The 14107-nt window shown below is 33.2% G+C and overlaps 1 protein-coding gene across 2 annotated transcripts in view; it reads right to left on the reverse strand.

Moving 5' to 3' along the window:
- Window positions 1-328: 328 nt before the first annotated feature.
- URI1 (URI1 prefoldin like chaperone) overlaps window positions 329-14107 on the reverse strand; it is a 70378-nt gene continuing 56599 nt past the window's right edge. For both annotated transcript variants that reach the window (XM_030874507.3, XM_030874508.3), the window contains 5 exons: window positions 13170-13344; window positions 11520-11853; window positions 9608-9750; window positions 8572-8821; window positions 329-5578 (listed from right to left, as the gene is read on the reverse strand). In XM_030874507.3, coding sequence (XP_030730367.1) covers window positions 5396-5578; window positions 8572-8821; window positions 9608-9750; window positions 11520-11853; window positions 13170-13344 — 1085 coding nt within the window. In that variant the 3' untranslated portion in view covers window positions 329-5395. The remainder of the gene's footprint in view (window positions 5579-8571; window positions 8822-9607; window positions 9751-11519; window positions 11854-13169; window positions 13345-14107) is intronic.

Here is a 14107-nt window from a genome sequence, read left to right on the forward strand (position 1 = left end):
CTAAGTTTACTCAAAAATGAGTTTTTCAATGAAATACTGTTACACTATTTCTACTTTTACTAATCTCCATCTGCACATTCCTTTTATGCACATGGCCAAATCATCGAAACTTCACCTCCATTCCACCAAGTCAAAATGAATTCTCTTAATGTGTAAAGTTTAAGAAACAAAGCAGTTTTCTAACTCATATTTTTTAAAAGGTGACCTCATTGCGAATAAGCAAGACTATACAGATATGCAGATCACACATTTCCTTACTAGTTATGTGCTCCTGTTTCGAGGGCAATTTAAACATTAAAAAAAAAAAAAAGTGTGAACACTGATGATTCTGGAGCAAGGCTGCCTGGGTTTTTAACCCCAATTCCACCATTTAATAGTTGTGTAGCTTAAAACATTGCTTAATCAGAGTTAGTTTCCTTATCTCTAAAATGCGGGAAAGGGATTGAAAAATAGTGCCTACCTCGCTGGATTGCTTTATTAAATGAAATAATCCACATAAAGTATATAGAAAATGCTTGACACAAAGTAAGTGATCAAAAATATTGATTCTTTATGATTCATTGTTATTAACGGAACTGCAAAAACTTCATATCCTAAATGATGTTCCTTTAAAATGAAATTTAAATAACTGAAAAAGCATTTTAAAATGTAGAAACTGAACAATATCGACCAATGGATTAAACATAAAACCATAAATATTTATTGTAGTTGAGCAATTCATTTAACAGGCATTTAATCGAGAGCCTATATGCCACTCACCAAAAGGATACACAGAAAAAGATTAGCATCCTTGAAAAGCTATTTCTTATGGAGGAGAAAAATAAATCTAATAGAATGAGGTATCTGTATTTTATAAAATTGGAAATTATTCCGATTTATGGAAAACTCTTATAAATCACTTGCATGACCCGTTTCCCCCCCCCAAATAAAAATATAGCAAAATGAGTATAATCACTATAAACACTTTAAGTCCATTTAGGACACTATAGTGTCCCAAAGTTATTATCAAGGAATCATCAATAAAATGTAGATATGCAAGCAAATGTGTTAAAACCACATCCTTGATAAGAAAACAAATACTGTTAAAAACAGACTTTATCATGTATAAAAGAAATCATACAGTAAAGATAGCCCATTAATCCTACTTCTAGGAATCTACCCGGAAGATACTTCCAATGACACAAAAATACATACACATCAAAGTTACTCATTGCATCATTTGTAATTGCAAAATTACTCAGAAACCTAAATGTCCATACACAGCAAAGTGGCTGGATACACTATGCTACATCTACACAAAAAACGTGGTATACCTCTGTTAAAAAAAAAGGGGGAAGCTCTCTGTAAACAGGCATAGAGTGATTACCAGGGCATACTATTAAACACATTAAAGTGGAAGGGAGAAGTTACATATGTTATCCTTCATGTAAGAAAGAAAAAAAAGAAAATATATATGTATCTATTTGTGCAAAAGAAATACAAAAAGGTTAAACCAGAAAATAGATTGGTTACTAACAATGGGTAGATGAGGAAGTGACAGAAAGACGACAGAAATGAGAATGGGCAGCAGGAATGAGGGAGGAGTGTTTATCTTCTGCTTATCTTTTTACATAGCTGTGACTCTTAGAACCACATTAATGTTTCATATACCCTTCACACACACCCCAAATAAACCATTAAACCCAGCCACAATGTGGAGAGAATCCAATGGAGCACAAACACTAACAAATGAACCTAACTCTATTATAAATGAATAACAATCACAATGAAGGAGTGGGAAAGAAAAAGAACTTTTGATTGATAAAGCTGAAGGAAAAAAAGAACTGAACATAAATAGTGCAATATACTTAATAAATGTGTCTCTCCGGGGGGTTAGGATTAGCACTCTAAAACTACTTCTGTGTGTCAACAGCTGACCTTTGAACAACATGGGTGTGAAATGTGCCTGTCCACTTATATGTGGGTATTTTTTTTTACTAGATATGTACTACAGTACTATATGATGCACGGATACAGAACCATGGATACAGAGGGACAGCTGTACAGTTATATGCCAACTTTCAACTGTGAGGAGAGTCAGTGCCCCAACCTCAGAGCTGCTCAAGGGTCAACTGCACTAGATATTTTAAAAATAAGTAAATACATTGTATACAATAAGAGCCACATTTCTCACTATTGAAGAAAGATGTCATAAATAAGGAAAAACTGAAACGAATCCTGTGGTGTTAGATTAGAATCAAGTATCAGTGTACACTTCCATTTTTTAATGTACATAAGCAAACAAATATACATAGATATGTGCATCAGTTAGTATACATAATTTCCTAGCCCTACCTACTAAAAGGGCCTAGAAGCAATGACACCAAAATGGCAATACACACACCTACATGAGAAGATGTTGGTTTTTAAACACCATTCTCCATTTAAAGGATCAAGGGCTCCTTGGAGAAGTGGTTACTGGTTCCAAGCCTGGAGTGGGAAAAATATAAGATACACCTATAACATTTTATGGTGTCAGAAAGAAAGTGTTCAAAAAAGACGAAGACTTGTTGAAAGAATTCAGGAGCCAACTCAAAGGAGTTCCTAAACGTCAAAGGTAGAACAATTTGAATAAACAAAATAATGATAATTGGATTTTGACCCACAGAATATCCAAGTCCGTACAGATACAAATTAATAAACAGGGGGCAGGCGTGGTGGGAGGGTAATGACACAGATTTTCATTACAAAAGAGTCCAAGAAATAAATGTAGAAAGAAAGGGCAAAACAGAAAATCACTATTAGGCAAATACCACAGTAATAACTGTTGCAGACAAGATCCACAAATGAATGCAAAAATTAGCGGGCTTGAGGAGAAAAAGAAATCTGTAAATTGCAAAGTATCTCCTCCAAGATATTTAATTAACTACAAAGAAAAAGACAGTAACTTTACAGTGGAGAAACCTGGCAGACATCCCCTTAACCAAGTGATCAAGGTTAAAGTGATGCAGGTCGCGAAATTAAGGACCTCCTGAAATGACTCACTAGAACGCATCTCTGATCTGAACCTCTTGATATTATCTATTTCTGTGGTAGTCTTGCCAAAAATGCAAAACCTCATTCTAATCATGTGAGTGTACTGGACAAACCCAAATTGAGGAACATCATACAAAATACCTGACCAGTACTCTTCAAAAATACCAAAGTCATGAAAGATAAGGAAAAACTGAAGAACTGCCAGTGATTGGAGAAGACTAAGGAGCAATAACAAATAAATGCAAAGTGGGATCCTATATAGGATCTTGGAACAGAAAAGAACGCCTAGTAGAAAGTTGGTGAAATTCAAATAAGATCTATAGATTAGTTAATAGCATTGCACCAAAGTGAATTTCCTGGTTTTAATAATTGTGTTATGTTCATACAAGATGTTATAATTTTAGGAGAAGCTGGATGAGGGGATATATGGGAACTCTATTTTTTGCAATTTTTCTGTAGGTCTAAAATTAGTTCAAAATTAAAAGTTAAAAGAAATTCAGTCTGTTCTGTTTACAATTTAAAAGAGAACACTTAAGACCAACTTCATTTTATCATGTTGAATACTGAATTTAATATGAAAAATAAAGCTATAAGGTTAAGTTACAATTTGAAACTTTGTTTTAAGACTGAAGCTATGAAGTGGGGCAACACTACTTCATTTGGTCTTCAGCAGAAAATCTAATACTTCTTTGTTCCTACTACCATCTTGTTCCATGAGGGAACATCTTATTTGCAAGAAGAAACATAAACTACATAAACAACAACAGGCTCAAGATGAAGTTGAAGAACATGAGAAATTATTTAATGACAATACTCTTGAAATTATATGTCTGTAAAGAACACCAGAATAATCCCACAGTGAAGTTTGTTTCTGGGGGAAAATCTAACACAGAAAGGCTCACTTGACAAGCAGTTGGAGTTGGGGGCTCCTTTGTGTGTATGTGATTGTACTCTTGGTTGTTTTCTTTTTTGTGGGGGATTGGCTGAGAGAAAAAGTTTTTAACTAAAAATACATGCACAGTTGATCAAAATTTGCTAAAGAACAAATCTTCTACATTTTTAGGCAATCTTTTAAAATCAGTCCTCTGTTCTGATCTGAATTATCCATTAACTTGTGGGGATTCAGGCTCACCCCCTTATTATTAAAATACATATTCATAAAACTTTTACAGTTGTGCTGTTCTAGTTACAGATAGGTTCTACTTTTCTAGGACATAATTTCACTTTGTTTAAGCAAGAATTCATTAAAGAAGCTATAAATAACCTTTAAATATTTAGCCATGAACAGAGGAGGGTGGACTGGCCTTGATGGCTTATTTTAGTACTAATGCAGAATTCTTTTTAAAAGCTACATTTTAGCATGCATCAAGCTAATGATTAACACTTGCAGTGTAATTTTCAATGTTAGGATAAATTTCTCTTTATTTTAAGGAGTTCTACCAAAAGTAAATTATGTTTTTCAATCATTTACTACTAGGAAAGTAACCGTTAAGAACGAAAATGTCTGGGAGATTAAAACATACAATTTCTTATTTTAAAATTTTATTTATTTATCTATTTACTTATTTTTATCATCTAGACAACCTTTCCTTCTCTCCCAAAATATAATGCCAGTTAAAACTGCACACACTAGGGAAGAACTGCCTATGGAATTATAAGAATTCAAGGATCCATTGTGTGGTGCATGTAACATATATATGAATCAAAGACTTTTCTATATTTGATTCTGAATCATAAAGTTCACAACATTTTAGAGACCAAGTTTCATAAAATTTTTACTTAAAAAAAATTTACAAAATACCATTATTCCAATCAAAGAAACTTTCCCTTGGGTACATGCAGCTTTCTGTCTTAGAGATTACAGAATGACAGTCAAAGAGGGAGAGATTTTTTAAATAGCCACCTAGCTGCAAAACCTACAAGAAGTAGATTTTTTTAAAGTGCCTTTAAAATGCTAAAGCAAGTAATATAATTGTTGAATCTACTTGAAATTTTAAAAGTTTCTTTAAAATGGTCCATATGGTATGCACAATATCACAGCTGGTACAAAACTGCCAGTATTTAGTTCAAAACACAAAAACAATGCATATGAACAGTATTCTTTGAAAAATAATTCAAAATGCTGCCACTACTTCATAAGGCAAACTTAAACAAGAGTGCTGACAGTATTCAGAGAATTAACGAAACAAGCTGAATATTAAAGTATTTAAATATTTACTTTGATTTCTTTTTAACACCATTGATAACAGTAAGAGAACTTGCTGTCAAATTAACTCAGGATGGCTTATTTCAAATTACATGTAACATATTTTGCTATATTTATTCTAAACAATTGCAAAACTAGGTTTTAGGATGTAAACTCCCATTTGCTAGGCAGGCCCTAGTTTTTCTGCTGCAATCTGGCAGCTTTGAACTTTGAAACCCTCCTTGTAGTTCCTTCTGATACTTCTGACAGAACTTCTTTTCGTTCTGGAATGGTGGGTAGCACAGGATGAGCCATGGCTGGGTGTGGTGTTAAGGAAGGTGACAAAAATTCTTTTTCTATTACAGTTCCAGAAAAAGCCTGGAAGACAAAAGTGAGATTATGATAATAAAATGCAAATAAGGTGCCCACAAAATCTTTATCCTGTACTTGCCAATTAGACATTTCTTTTCATTAAAAGTAAATTCATAAGATTTTTTTGATAGACAGAACTATAACATCAAAATACAAATTGCTCATAGAAATCAAGTACCATTAAAATATATCTTAATTACACCACCAAATATAAGTAGATTTTTTAATAGTACACATGCAAGAAAACAAAAATGTAAAAAACATGTTCACATGGGATTTTTTAAAAATGGGTAAATAAAAGGTCCTCAACTTTCATACACTCCATTTATATCCAGACCATGCTGTGAAAAATAATGTATTAAAATTAAGAATTCTATTAGGGTGTCAAACATCAGCTGATGAATGAGCTATCCTATGGTGGCCATGCTGCCTGTGAGCCAAGAGCTTAGTTTCAGCAGCAGTGACATCTCTTGGGTGGTGTTCATTCATGCAATTATTTGAGTATTTTATTGTATCTTGCCTCATTTTTATTTGAGATCAGTGGAAACTGAAAATTGAAAGTGCTGGTGCTAGTGGAAATAAGTATCAGTCTCAAATTTTCATACAATTAATTCAATGAGAGAAATCAAGGCACCACAAAAAATCATTCTTTAATTTCAACCAGATGTTTGCTGGACTTAATTTTGGTCAACTGTATGCAATGTACGTACGTAATGTATACAAATTGATGGAAATAAAAACAAAGATATGCCTTTCTATGTCTTTTTATGTACAGATCTATCAAAATCAAGAAGTTATGATTTTTTCCCCCAAGATTTCTAGTATTTGAAACCCCCTCACTTTCTTCTTCTAAAGACTCTTTACGTACAAATTAAAATTTGACATGTAAACCTTCATGTATATTTAGCTTGACTTTGTCTACCAAGTGTACAAAATGACAATGTATCACCTGAATAGTTTAAAAAGCCAACCTCCACCAACTTGCCCCACCAAAGAAACAAAAACCAAAAATGCCCTGACCCTCCCACAGTACTTTGAGACCTTGGGTGGAGTCCAACTCTTAAAAGAAATTCAAAGTTTACTTTTCTAAAAACTCTATTTTATCACAATGAGCACAGAGCCTTCTTATTATACTAAATTTTGAAAAAGAGAATATTTTAACATTTAAAGATATCAAAAAAGATATCTTTCAAAGTACTTGCCATAATCCCATGAACTATTTATTTTGATGTTAAAAAATTTATAGCATCTAGGTGCTAACTGTAACAGTTCAATACAAAATGCAAAGCTATTAAATACGATGAAATGAAAATAAGTTCCAGACTTGAGCTCTAGCTATACCACAATATATTAAGTCCTTACAAAAACCTAATTTTCAAATACTTAAAAACAGCAAAAGTCTACCACCTGTTTTTCTAACAGTAGGGAAGACTATTAAATAAGTTAAGATACTCTCCAGGTCAACTGAAATCATTATATTGGGAGAAGGGAAGGAGAATATTCTAATCATACATACTGCTTCTAATTACCAATGACCCCTCCATCCCCAGTTACCATTTAGTACAATCAGTACCACTTACGGACTATTTAGCAAAAGCAACAGAAGTTCTACATATGTTTATTCATTTATAAAGATATATATTTTTATATGTATTTGACTTATACTCAAATGGGTATATCAGTTTGATATGGTATGAGTTCCCCAGTCTTCCTAAATACTTCTTAAATTAAAAATCTAAAATACCACCAAACATAAGAGTAAAAAAAATATCAAGTCTGGGTATAATGGAAACCATAACATTTCCATTTTGGTATCTCCCAATACCCCTCCTTTCTCCACACACAAAACTATGTGCAACATGGTTGGTAAGAGTATATGTGTGTGCACTCATTTTTCTGAGGAGAGGATCTCCAGCTCTCACTAGATTGTAAAATGGTTCCACAATTCCAAAGAGTTAAAAATTTCACTGGCACGAGCCAAAACACAGAAGGACTATAGATAATTATCTGTCATGTATATATTTTTTCTTTAACTCAACCAAAGCATTTAAAAGAGAAAAGTACAATCTGCTACTTGAACTAGCATAAAATGACTATAAGTCTGATCTAGTGGAATTTATTTAAAATAAGCTGCTAAATAATTTTCTAGACATGGGACTTCCCTGGCAGTCCAGTGGTTATGACTCCATGCTTCCACTGCATGGGGCACGGGTTCGAACCCTGGTTGGGTAACTAAGATTCCACAGGCTGTGTGGTGCAGCCAAAAAAAAAAAAAAAAAAAATTCTAGCCAAAAATGAAATACATATGCTAATTAAGATACTTTAAAATTCCTATTTCACAGAAATAGAACTTCAAGAGTGGTAATACTTTCATTTTGAACTACTTTATTATAATACCTATATTGTGCTTGCTAGTGACTATTAATTTTTTTATAAGTTATTAATTATCAAAAAAGTACTGGGCTTCCCTGGTGGCACAGTGGTTGAGAGTCCGCCTGCCGATGCAGGGGACACGGGTTCGTGCCCCGGTCCGGGGAGATCCCACATGCCGCGGAGCGGCTGGGCCCGTGAGGCATGGCCGCTGAGCCTGCGCGTCCGGAGCCTGTGCTCCGCAACGGGAGAGGCCACAACAGTGAGAGGCCCGTGTACCGAAAAAAAAAAAAAAGTACAAGCCTAGAATTAATTAATTATGATCTATGACTTTTGAGACTAAATATATGTATGAACTAAAGAAGCTACAAGATAAACAATGCCATTACTCTGTCGATTAACTTCAATAAATAATTATATAAAATAATTTAAGAACAATAAGATTAATGATTTCCAGACCATACCTGGAAGATACAGCAGCTACAATTTTTAAAAAATCTTTTCAACTCCAAAATGGGGAAAATGAATTGCATACCCCTTTGAAATGGAGCTACCACCACCACCTTTTTAACTCACAAAAATTGGTCAAAGATACTATATAAAATAAAGAGTTAAAGATACACACATACCTCAGGTGTTACTGATAAAGGAAAAAGTTTCTTTTGATGATTTTCTTGTTGTTCCTCGTCCAAAATGCTCTCATTAGCATCACTACAAGTGGCCTCTTCACAGCTAATGCTCCTCAAGACTCCCCGTCTATCATCAAAGTCAGCAGCACTGCTTTCACTGGTATCACTGCAAACACTGTTCTCTCTACTGCGAGACTTCAGGATGGACTTACGAGGGACATATTCTCCATTCACGATATCAACAAAGACTCTATAATATCAAAAAAATATGCTCTTTTAGTTAACTCATAAAACTGAGAATAAATTTACAAGGATTTTAAAAAATCTTTTCTAGAAATCAATCTGAAATGTTTTATTCAAACTTATATCCAAAATTTTCACCATCACAATAGTTTTGTAGCCTTGAATGACATATTTACATTACTTTTATTATTGTTTGGCCTAATAAAATACAGACGTTTATTTATACACATGTTCTGGGTGACAACAGCGTGATTTGCCAAAATTCTACATATATTTTAGACCTGCTCAGAAGTCACTTAGCAATTTTCACTATTTTACAAATAAGCGTCATGAAAACAGTAGGTATTTTCAAATGACAGCTTTCTCAACAATACAACAAAAAATTGGAATAGCATACTTAACTTCAACTCTGTGGAAAGGTAAAGCACGTGCCGAGCACTGTCATAGCTGTGATAGGAAAAGTGCTGCCCCAGCATACTAGAAACACAAACTTTCATTCTAAAGTTAACATACAACATTTTTTTACTAGATTGGGAATGTTTTAAAAGCACTGGCAAAGAGGGGCAAAAGCAAAAAACCAAGCAACCTTCCAATTGCTTTGAACTGAGAAGCTGTGGGTGGGGGCTCAGCAGCTCCTGTGAGAGCCTTTAAAACACTAAGCTAACTCTATCAGAATACCTCACTTTTCAGTGAGAGCCTTCTGTGTTACAAGCAACCTTTTCCTGTATACACTCAGCTGCAAAAAATGAGAAGGGAAGAGCAGGCTGTTCTGCTATCTGTGAATACCACTCACCTGTAAATGTCAGCAGGAGTCCTGATCATAGGCAGCTCTTGGGGAGAATGACCACTGCCAGAGCTGTTCTTTCGCTTACGTTTGGCTTCTTCTTTCTTTTCACTGAATTTTAAAGTGGTATTTTTTCCAGTATTTATTCGTACCTAAAAATTTCACAGCAAAAAATTATGATCCTTTTGAGAAATCAAGGCCAAAACTAAAACCAATAAACTCTACAATTAAAGAAATAATAGTAATAGAGGCAGTTTACATTTTTTGACACAAATGATGTGCATTATCAGCTAAGGCTAACAAGTTCTTATACTTCTACAGTATTAAATTATACCTTAAGTGACCAATTCTAGTCATCAGTGACTTTATTATCATACAGAAAGCAAAATACATACAATCTAAATGCTAGATTATTATAAGCTTTCACATCACCCATTACTTTGATATAAGTTTTTGGCTTAAATCATGCATTTCAAAACAAACAGCACAATTAACCAAAACAAATATTCAGTAAGAATATAAAACTTAAGTCATAAAAACAATATTGGATAATGCTTAACTATTTAGAATTTTTAAAATACCTCTAATTTTTAAAAATTTAAGGACCAGAAAATAAAGATCAACCCTGTTCAGGATTAATACATTATTCTTCTATCCCTACTCGGCATTTACACCATCTTTCCATATTAATGACTGCTATTCCCCATAACATTCCTGCAAATATTATTTATTCTTCCTGTTTTATCTAAATGAAAACTAATTTAAAGCCTGAAAAGAGAATCACAAAACAAACTTTTTTCCTGGCTAATAGGTCAATTTTTTCCAAAGAATTCCAAGATGCTCCTTTTAGTTTGAAGTATTAGAATATATATTTTAAAACACCATATAAGTATTTCACTTCACATTAGAGCAGGGAAATCTTGACCTAAGAAATAGCAAATATGTCTTAAACACGTTTGATTAAATAATAATCTCAGGCATTTAAGACTGCTACCACAGACCCTTACCTCTGATACAGGCAAACCCTGCAAGGGTGCCCTGTTGTGGTAAAAAAAAAAACAAAAAAGCACCAAACTGAGAAAAAGGAGTCCCTGTTTTATTACTAACTAGCTCTATGGTCTTCTAGGCCCTAAGTTTCCTTGAGAAAGACAAATTAGAAAGATGAAATTCCCAGTAGCTCCTTAAAGCAGTATTATGAGGCCAAGAGAACAAAGGAATGAGTTTAAGGTCTTTCCTTCAGTGAGATCCAACCTGCTTTGATCTGGGATTTTAAAACTGGGTATTCTACAGTAAGTATGGAGGGAACAAAAAGTCTTTTGATACTAAGAAAACTTAAAAACCTGTATTAGAAGACCTCTCTGTAGTAACCTCCAGCTCTAAAATATCAAAATTCTAAAATCATGATTACCACCCAGAGATGTTTATATTTAATTTGTGAGAAATGGAACTAATTTTTACTTCCTTCTAAATTTTTCCTTTTTGCTCATGATGCTCCTATTCATTTTATGCCCACATAGAAACAACCTGATATAATTAAAAATTTAACTAATGCAAGTCGCTTTCATCTTAAATACACCAAAATGCCCAAATTAACTCTAGAATTCTTAAGAAAGCTTTCTGAATGAAGGACAGGTAGAGTTACAGTAGTTGTCACTCAAACTGATCTCCTTCCAGACCCCCAAATTTCAAATTCTATTGTGGCTTCAGAGAACAACAGACCAATACCAGCTAACTATCTAGACTTTTATTTTCCTTTTTCTTTTTAGATAAATTGGTCAGAGCAAGAGGCAAAAGATGGCTTTCTTGTTTGGCACTATCAACAATATTAATCCCTGTTAATATTGCTCTTTTAAAGAATACCGCAGATGATCTCTAATATTCAAATTATATGAAAAATTAGTAAAGTTAAAAGTATACAAACCCTCTTAGGTTCGACAGTATGAGAAAAATATATTGTTGGTATAGAATTATCTTCAGCCCCTAAGGTATCATGGTCATTTTCATTACCACCACCATCATCATCATCTTCTTCTTCATCTTCATTATTGTGATAAGAATTTGAACCATTAATTGAACAGTTCCATTGACTATTCACTTGACCATTGAACAGTTCTGAATTTGTAACATTCTGATAACAATTGCTGGGAGTGAGAGAGTCCATTACTTGATTCATCATATTCACATTTATGTTCTGATCTTCCTTTTCCTCTTCAGAGGACGTATCTTCTCCATTTGCAATCAAAGTATCAGGCTTACTAGAAAAAGAAAATTAACAAGATCAAACAAACACACTAGAATTTTACATATTCTAATTTGCACTTAAGTTCAAAGGGTAAAAACTAAGGTTTTGCATAAAGTATTTTTAAACTAGATTTCTAGGCTAATAAAATTTTTGAAATGAATTAATAAATAATAGTTTCTATGCTAATTCTATATGTTGTAGTTATTCAAACAAAAGTAGAACACAGTAGATTTTTTTTTATCTTTGCAAGGAGGATATTGGCCATATACAATAAAATACCATACAAATACAATCATAAATTTGTAAGAAATCATAGAGAATATGTTATCTTTATTTAAAGACCAGAAACTACAACCACAGAACTATAACATATTTCTTTCTCTTTCTATAATCAAAATATTTTATAAGCCTGTATTATTGTAATTTTAAAAAATAAAAGATTTCTACATATGTGCATGATTTATACACATATACTTCTCATGCTTGCTTCATTCTACAAAGGATTTGAGGACCTTATAAAAATAACAAAACCCAAAATGCAACAAACTGAAATAACATCATGCAAAAGTAGAAAAAGAATCGTGACCAAGAAAATCATAAGATTAAAAACTGATTTACAAAAATTAAACAGTATCAGTTAATCAAAAAGACCTAAGTATAGGTGAAATATGGTAGTGAAAAAAATATCCTTTGTGTTTCAAGTCTTATTTTTCACAGTAACTAATTCTGCATATCATTTAAGCAAAATAATATAGGAAATTCTATAGTAACAGTTTTCATTGAGCACTCTGATAATTCTGAGTGAGTGCTAATATGTATTTCAAATGGCAATTTGGTAAAGTTTTTCATATCTATAACTACTTGACCAGATTACAAATTACCTGCTCAATAAGCAGAAAAGTTTGCAAAGGAAAGCAAGGATATTTTACAGCAACAAACTTAAACTGAATGCACATATTTTTTTTTAACAAGTCATTCAAACATACAGCATTATCTTGACTACAGTATAAAAACAACTCATTTAAAATATAATATATAAAGCATCCATAATTATTTAAAGTGAAGTATCTGGTATACCTTACTTTATTATACAAAATAGGGCTGAAACCTTATAATAAAAAATAGGAATATTGATTTTGTGCATTTCTGTACACACACATGCACTGGCATGTGCATGAACACATGGCCTTAAAAGAAAATATTCTAGAGAATATTTATTTTAGGGTGGTAGGGTTATTGATATTTTAGTATAGCATGCTTTTCTGTATTTTCTTCAATCAGCACATATTTTATAAGGAAATGTGTGTAAGGAACTTTGTCATTAGGTACCTATCAATATCAATTTCACCCAGCAATTCTTCTTGTCTCTCTAATTCTTCAAGTCGATCCCACAGCTCCTTATCAGCAAGCAGATCCTTGGATTTTAGATCATTTGAGAATTCTGCTTCAAAAATACCTGAAGTTTTTGGTTTGGAGTGAGGTTTATGAGCAATTCGGTGTTTTGCTATTTAAAAAAAAAAAAAAAAGAAAGGCTGTTTATTAAAAGCCAATTTTTAAAAGGCGCAAACCTAGACTTAATAAGATTTCCTCTTGGGGTGAGGGGTTGTTGAGAAAGAGGGGGGCATGATTTTTAAGCCAAACAGTAGACCTCCAAGGATGTATGTCTCCTTAGAATCTTGCTACTTAAGAGTGTAGTCCAAGGACCAGCAGTACTGGCATCCCTGGAGAACATTTCAGAAGTATAGACTCTCAGGGCCTCCCCAGACCTGCTGAATCAGAATTTGTATTTTAACAAGAGCCCCAGAGGATTCACAAGCATATTAAAGACTGTGAAGAGCTGCTTGAAAGCTTCAAAAATGCATAAGCAGAAATGGTCACAATGCACTCTAGCTATAATGTAAAATTCAACACAAGTAATACCCATCTTCCATCCTTACTCAAGAGAATTTAGTTACTAAAGTAACACATAAAAGCCTTGTCACAGGATACTTTCAACTCTAAGGCACTGCCAGACAGGAATACCCTAGGAGAAATCTATGGAGCCTAATCCTTGAAAAATTCTACTATAATTTTATATATGAATATTTCTACTTTTTAAATTGCTTTATCTTATTTATAATCCTCATGTGAGGCAGGAGATGGATAAAATCTGAACTCAAACCTATCAGCTTTTCACTTGAAAAAAATAATTTTTTTTATAAAGCAAATTAAAGCTTTAAAGACGGCAACGGGAGAAGTCTACAATGCCGTTACGAGATATGGTACTA

The sequence above is a fragment of the Globicephala melas genome, chromosome 19 (genome assembly GCF_963455315.2).
Source record: "Globicephala melas chromosome 19, mGloMel1.2, whole genome shotgun sequence".
Taxonomy (NCBI): Eukaryota; Metazoa; Chordata; class Mammalia; order Artiodactyla; family Delphinidae; genus Globicephala; species Globicephala melas.